Below are 7,547 nucleotides of genomic sequence, written 5' to 3' on the forward strand. Positions count from 1 at the left end.
GTGAGAAGTTATATTGGATAGTGCTGTCGTACATCCTCCTGGACCATCCTTAGCCGGGAACTGTCAATGTTGCCCTCACAGGCACGTGGAGCTAGCCTTCCACTGGCAGATCATGAAGCCCAACCTGCAGCCTCTAATGCCCGGAGAAACCTACAGCATGGACAGCATCAAGTGCCACCCTGACAGGGAGACGGCCTTCTCCATCTCACCCGAGAGCGGAGTTCTCTGCCCCCACATGGACCACGAGTTCATCCTGGGCTTTTCTCCTCACGAGGTTAAAATGACACCATCTCGGCAGTCACACGTGATTGGGTTTTTTCACCCTCTGTCCATGCTACTTAGTGACACCGAAGCCAGAGTTGGGCCCGACCAGATCCCCAGCACCCTGCCGCAGCCGGCACGTGTCTGAGTGGGGCTTGGGGATGTGCTTGCTGTCAGGACGCGGACACTCATTCTGCCCGGTCCTGATCCTGCACACACCTCCTCAGCAGCAAGACCCTGGGCTCATGTCTCAGCTCTGGGGTCTTCCATGTTTCTACTACGTCATTGAGGATGTTCCCACCCCCTGGCCAGTCCCCAGCAGCCCCCAGAGAGAGTGAGGCGCAGGTTCCCGAGGGTGAGTTGAACACGGCTCCCTGTTCCCTGCGAAGCCCCGTGTGCGAAGAGGGTGCTCAGGAACCCTTGTTGGGAAGATGCACAGGTCTGCCTCTCAACCCAGCATCCAGCCACCTCACCGGCTGTCCGGGGCCCACATGGAGGGCACTGCCCAGGGGCAATGTTGGGGTCTGGAGAGCTTTTCGTTCCTGTCCTCCAGGCCCAGCTGAGGTAGGCTTGCCACACATCCTGGCAGCCACCCCCTTGCCCCTAGGTCGCAGGGAAGGCCTTCCTGGTGGCCAGGCCCAGGGGAGGGAGGAATTCATGCGTGGCTTCAGCCTTCCCTGGGCCGCCTGGCTGGAATACAGTTTGTTTGCAGGTGCTGTGTTTGTCTTGCAGCTGAGGGATTTTCATAGTGTGCTCCAGATGGTGCTAGAGGGAGTCCCAGAGCCCGTGAGGTGAGCAAGGACTGGGCCCTGGATGAGGTGTAGGCAGTAGGGCCGGCCTTCCCCATGGGGATCCTCAGGAAAGCAACACGAAGGAGTGAAGGAGCCACCTGACCCCTAGCAGGCAAGGACAAGGGAGCGTGTTTGCTTCACCCTGGCACCTAGGCTTGGAGTGGGCTCAGCATGCAGGTGACAGAGCCCACTGGACGCACTTTGAGAGCTATGCCCCAGGCTCATTGTTACCCCTGGACAGCCGGGCTGGTGGCCCCTGGGTGGTAGTGACTAATGAGGGAAGGTTTTGTCCCATGCCAGTCATCACTACCAGCTCCTCCCTAAGCGACCATCAGGACGGGTCTCTAGTCAGCCTTGGGAGAAATTCCAGGCTGGATGTTGCAGCCAGGTGCCCCTGTCTCAGGCCTTAGGTTGAGTTGCTGTCACAGCCACAGGTTTTCATCCCTGTTTCAGGACATTGGCTGATGCCTCAGATTTCAGGGGGCTTGGGAGCTGTGGGTTGGGGAACGTTTTCACGAGACAAAGAAGCAAGGGGTTTGCAAGGCCATGTTCTTAGCCTATGTTAGCTCCTAGCTCATGGTGGGTTTGTGTTTAGTTCAGACCTGGAAAACCAGAAAGACCTGTCATACTCTGTGGATGATGTGATCGTCCTGGAAATCGAGGCGAAAGGCTCAGTAGAACCTTTCCAGGTTCTCTTAGAACCGTATGCTCTCATCATCCCTGGGGAGAACTACATTGGCATAAATGTGAAGAAAGATTTTAAGGTACGTCCTTCCCTCTCCCCAGCGTAGGCTAGCTGAGATGATGCTGAACTTGGGCACGGGTATAAGGAAGATGTGGCTGGAGGGGCAGATGGTGGCAGAGGATGAGGCTGTTCCCGGGGCCCCTGAACCAACTTGGTTTGCACAGATGCTGGGCCGGGTGTGTCTGTCATTTTATCAACTCCCCAGCATCCTCCAGATGAGAGGGCTGTGGAACCCATTCCAGCGTTCATGGGTCTCTGGCAGGACACGGTGCCCGCAAGCCCTGCAGCGTGTGTTGGTGCTGTCGGCTGGTTAGAAATTAGCGGGGAGGGCGTCAGGAGGACCCTTTGTGAACCCACAATCCTGCAGTCCTTTAACAAGCACGAGCAGTCCCGGGGAGCCCGGATTGGGGTGTGTCTTTCAGATGTGGAACAACAGCAAGTCACCCATCACATACATGTGGGGGAAGATCAGTGACTGCCACATCATCGAAGTGGAGCCCTGCACAGGGACCATAGGTACTGCGGGGACTGCAGGAGGGGTCGTGACCTGCCTGGGACTAGCTGGGGAAGGAGACCTCAGAGTGACAGGGCGCCGTGCAGGGGTTGTGGTGTCCTGTGACCAGCTCCAGCTGCAGCCTGGCGCACGTGGATGACAGACCAGCAAAGGCCAGACCTCCAGGCCTGGTCACAGAAGGAACCTGCCCCTGCTTCCTTTCTCAACCTCTCGCTTTCCCCGTCTCTCCAGAATCCAACGAGGTTGAGGATTTCGAGTTGAAGTTTACCGGGGGTGTCCCCGGCCCAGTAAGCCAGGACCTGCTGTGTGAAATCAGAGATTCACCCTCGCCGGTGGTGTTACACATTGAGGCAGCCTTCAAGGTGCTGCCGGAAGGCTTGGCAGCTGGGTGGGCCAGACGGGTGGCAGCGGTAGGGCACAGAGGCCACTCCCAAGTATCCCAGTGACGGGCTCCTCTGGGTGTCTCAGGGGCCTGTCCTCGTCATCGACGTCTCAGCCCTTCAGTTTGGTTTGCTGCTCCTGGGACAGAAAGCCACAAACACCATCCAGATCCAGAACATCAGTCCGCTCCCAGCCATGTGGTGCATGAAGGAGAGTCCAGTCTGCCTCCAAGAGAGGCATGAGGGCGTAAGTCGGGCTTGACCGGCTCCTCCTGTGCCATGACTCCCCCCAGGAGCTGATTCACCTGTGTCACATTTGAACTGTGAAACTTGTGCTGGGGAATTCAGAGGGTTGAGGCCGGGAGAAGAAAAGCCTCCCTGGTGACTTTTGCCTGGCAGTGTCCCCAGTTCCCCCCATCTATGAGGCAGTTGGAGTTCTTTCTGGAGCAGAACTGAACCTTGAACTGGATTTTCCTGTTCCTTTCTCTACCACATAATGCAGACACAGGACACGGGTTTCCTTCTCTCTGTCAGAGCAAGCAGCCTGAGTCAAGAAGAAAGTAGGTAGCTGAGCTGGGTGGGAAGCTTCCAGGGAGCGACAGGCCCAGCTGGTTCACCCCAAAGGTTCCAAACTTCCCAGGGATTGTGCCCGAGCTCGCATCTCAAACCCAAAGGCTCCAAAAAGAAAACCCAAGTTTCATTTCCACTCAGATAGTGCTTTGCTGTTTACTATAAAATATAAAATACTAAAAGTGGCTGAGGATTTGCCCACTTGCCCTCCTGGTCAGAACTTCCACATTCAGAAGCCAAGGAAAGACTGTTGCAGCCACACATAATCGTATCTGCTAACATAGGATCTCTTTCCCCAGGGCTTTACTTTCCACTCAAAGGCCATTCTTCACCCGACAGCCCCACCTCTCTAGCTGGGCACTCTGAAACTCAGAAGCTATGACAACTTTCACTGAGTCATCAACACCATTGCCAAGAACCATTGCCAAGTGTCTCGTTACACAGGCTTGAAGCTGGCCCTTTCCCTCCCAGGGCTCACTGGTCTCTCTCCCTGGACCGTGGAACCACAGAACGCTGGGACGGGGGTTGAGGGCAGGATGGCATCAGTGTCATTAGAAAGGGAACTTATCTTCAAGTGAAACCTTAGAGGCCTAAGATCTAGAATAAAATACAACTGCTCTAGCCACCCAGAGACCCACTTTTTAGGCACTCCCTGGGCCATCCTGCCTTTCCCCACATCCCAGTCCCCTGCCCGAGGCACTTCTGAGGAATCCCTGGGATTTTCCAGAGCAGAGCTGGAAAATTATGAACCTCAGCCAACCTCCTCCTTTGATAGAGGAGGGACAGAGAGGGACGGACTTCTGCAGGGTCACACAGCTAATGAGTGACGGAATCATATGAGACCCCAGGCCTCTAATTCCCAGTGCAGCCACCACCACTGCCCGCCCCCCAACACACACACACACACACACACACACACAGGGCTTCAAGGGAGATGCACGGGAGGAAAAAAGACCAAAGAAATCAGAAGGACTCTTTCCTTACCAGTGGAGCGTGGCCCCCAAACTTGAGCCAGAACTCATAAGCCACTTTTTCTGGGAATTAGGCCTAAGCAGCCTCTAGTGACAGCCAGCAGGTCCCTTCCACCAGTGCCAGGGAGGTGAAACTTCAGAAGCATGAGAGCACAGGGCCCAGGACTGCATAGCATGGCAGCCTGAGTGGGAGGTGGGGGTGGGAGAAGGTGAGCCAGGCCCATGTGGGGTGCCCTATGCTCATTGTGTTGGTCTCATGGAAGGAAGAGACCAAAGAGGAATAACGTCCTTCCTGGGTGTGATCTCTCAATGACCAGTGACACCCCACTGACCATGGGGCCACTCAGTCAGACTAGTGCTTTTTATCGCAGTCGAGGACAGGAAGAGGGGTAGACTAGAGCCCTCCCCAGGTACATTCTTCTTCCTAAGCCTTTTCCTGTCCCCTCTCCCTTTGTGAGTCTGGAGTGCGGGGAGGAGGTGGACCTGCCAGGTGAACGAGTACAAGCCTGCTGGCGGGGAGAAATCTGTGGCTATGTGGAAGATTTCCGCCCACCAATTTAGTGACTTGATGGTTTTTCTTACTTAGCCCTTTTCCCGTTTGCCCCAAGAATACTCACCGGCGGCACCTGTGGCTGCAGCCTCTACCCAGAGACAACTCACAGATTACAGTCCTAACCTTACCCCCAAAGTTTGCCACGAAATATCTCGCTTTGCTTATTATTTTAGCATTGCTCTAGTATATTGATAGTCTCTGGAACTAAATGACATCATTCTGTTTATAGCATTCTGTTTCTAGTAGTAGCATTTCTATGCACAAAATAGAGTAATTCTCGGTCCCTGAAAATGTCAAATTCCAGAAAACGTAGCATTCCTACATGTATGTTAACATCATTTTCAAACAGTTGTTAGCCGGGGATTCGTTCAATGAATCCGATGTATGTGTACATTTCTGTTACATTCGGATTAGAGATACAAATTGTTTAGAAATAACCCCAAAAACAGTTTTTATATTTTATTTTCACATTGAAAACCAGTTAGATTTGCTTCAGCCTCAGAGAGTGTGTTTATGTAAAATTAACGCTGGCAACGAGCTGCGCTTTTTTTTTCTAAACAGGAAATGGGTTAAAGCCATCAGGGTCCTGACCCATGCCTGCTCAGTGGGGTGGGCTGACCTCTCAGAGAGCCACCGTAACTGCCCCCAGCACGGCACCTCCCTCTGCCTTGTTCCTCTCTCAGATCACGGCCAGTCTCACCTGGAGACTCAGTATTTGTCCTCTGAATCCTGAGACTCTCGCTGAGCTGTGCTCCCCACCTGCTTGCCGCCTCCTGTCGCCTAGAGCTGGGGGCAGCTCTTGGATAACCCTGGTTGGGCATGGCCAGCCCCTGGTTCTGCAATCCCAAGTGTCCTCACCCCTTCTCTTTCTGTTCTGACCTCTCAATCAGGTGTCTCCTTTCGATATTGAGCCCTCGAGCGGCCAGGTTCACCCTCTGGGAGAGTGCAGAGTGAACATCACCTTGGAGGCCCTGCAGTGCCAGCGTCTGTCCACCGTTCTGGTGCTGGAGGTGGTAGACGGGGCCTGGAGGTGAGGGCGAGGGCGAGGGCGAGGGCGAGGGCGAGGGGAGGGGGCGAGCCAGCACAGCACACCTGCATATTCACCATGTTATCACATTACGTGTAATTAAGTATTTATCTATAGACATTTCAGAATTTAAAGGTATCAAGACATGTTTATTCTATAAAATTTGGAAGTTACAGGAGAAAATCAATCCCTTACGCAGCGATAACTCGCTAGTATCCTTCCAGTGTGTGCGTGATAAAGGGATGTAAATTAGTACAAGTTTTTTTTTTATTCTTTAAACCGTATATGTATTTATACTGTCATTTTTACTGTCATTTTATAGTCATTTTTGCATGTATTTTATATTTCGTTATGAAAACAAATGCTCATGATTATTTTTTTTTTTTTTGGAGAATTTTTAAAAAAATTTATTTGAGCCAAACGGAAAATATGCCTGGAAACAAAATCTCAACGGAGTGAGAAAAATGCCTCTTTATATGCTCATTTTAAATCTTTACAAATACTCCTGAATTATCCTCCAAAAAGACTGGGCCAGTTTTTCCTTTTGCTTCCAGTGTATGAAGGTACCCATCACACCACACTCTCCCAGGGACGGATGTTATCTCAGTTTTTATCCTCCGATGTGGGGGGCGAGGGAGCACCACCAGTGTCTCATTCGAATGTGCTTTCCCACAACTATCAGTACAGGTCTGAGTATGACTCTTCTCCTCACAGGTCACGTGTGGCACCTCGTGGGCCTCATATGAAGGTCAAGTCTGTCTTCTCAGGGAGAATGCCTGTAATTCAATCTTTGCTGGCTTCCTTTCCTTTCATACCTCTGTTCTTTCTTCTTGTGTCACTCAGAATGTTTACAGTTGCAGGCGATGGAAATACAGATGTAACCAACGTAGGCAGAAAAAGGAAACCAGTGGCTCCTGTAACTGGGCATTTCTGCCCTGATGATTCCAAGGGCTCCAGCCTTTTTCTCCGTCTGGTCTTCTGCTTCTCTCTCTCATTCCCCATCTGCCTTCCCTCTACCCTATGGCCACCTCAACCTTCGACTCTGTTTCTCTCTGTTTGTAGGCCTTTCTCTCCCATTGGCAAGCGCCCTTAGGCACTCTGCCCTGGGGAATTCAGGTACTTAGAACTCCAGGCTCACATATTTCCAGCTTAACAACCTCAGTGGAAAATGGAACTGGCTTTCTCCACGTGCCACCACCTTGTGACAGGAGGAGGGTCTACCTCCAGAAGAAGCATGTAGGAAATCTTGCCGGATCCATACTACGTGAATTTAACCATTTTCCTCATGTTTTCCATCTCTCAGTGTTTTTGTGTTTTGTTCAGGGAGATGGCCTTGGCCCTGCAGGTCACTAATTCAGTCTTTGGTAGACGCCCTTCTTTTGGCAATCATATTTTAAAATTTCAAGCTTTTTAGTTATTGAATCGTTCCTTTTTTATAGTGATCGGTCATGATCTTATGGATCCAGCAGCCTCTCACATTTCTCCAAGGAAACTAATTTTTGTTTCCTCACATTTTGGTTTGGAGTCCTCTTTTTTTGGTTTTTCTTCTATATCTAGTAATCCTTGGCTGCCCATTCCTGTTTTTGAATGGAAGAGGAAGTTGATTTGCACAAGAGCCTGGTGGTGCCAGTTCCCTCTGAGTAAGAGGGTGTAGGTGTGGAGAGCAAGGAGTGAAGCATATGTGGAAACAGTGCACAGCTACCTGAATTCCATAAAAGGAAGATGACCTTGGGAA

General features: G+C 51.7%; 1 protein-coding gene across 1 annotated transcript in view; it reads left to right on the forward strand.

Moving 5' to 3' along the window:
* The window catches only part of DLEC1 (deleted in lung and esophageal cancer 1), a 57,295-nt gene that overhangs the window by 33,667 nt on the left and 16,081 nt on the right, over nucleotides 1-7,547 (forward strand). The window contains exons 13-19 of the mRNA XM_023537654.1: nucleotides 82-274; nucleotides 994-1,052; nucleotides 1,648-1,816; nucleotides 2,220-2,313; nucleotides 2,543-2,673; nucleotides 2,780-2,938; nucleotides 5,676-5,815. Of these exons, the coding sequence (XP_023393422.1) occupies nucleotides 82-274; nucleotides 994-1,052; nucleotides 1,648-1,816; nucleotides 2,220-2,313; nucleotides 2,543-2,673; nucleotides 2,780-2,938; nucleotides 5,676-5,815 (945 nt within the window). The remainder of the gene's footprint in view (nucleotides 1-81; nucleotides 275-993; nucleotides 1,053-1,647; nucleotides 1,817-2,219; nucleotides 2,314-2,542; nucleotides 2,674-2,779; nucleotides 2,939-5,675; nucleotides 5,816-7,547) is intronic.

Source organism: Pteropus vampyrus, unplaced genomic scaffold (assembly GCF_000151845.1).
Source record: "Pteropus vampyrus isolate Shadow unplaced genomic scaffold, Pvam_2.0 Scaffold1, whole genome shotgun sequence".
Classification (NCBI taxonomy): domain Eukaryota; kingdom Metazoa; phylum Chordata; class Mammalia; order Chiroptera; family Pteropodidae; genus Pteropus; species Pteropus vampyrus.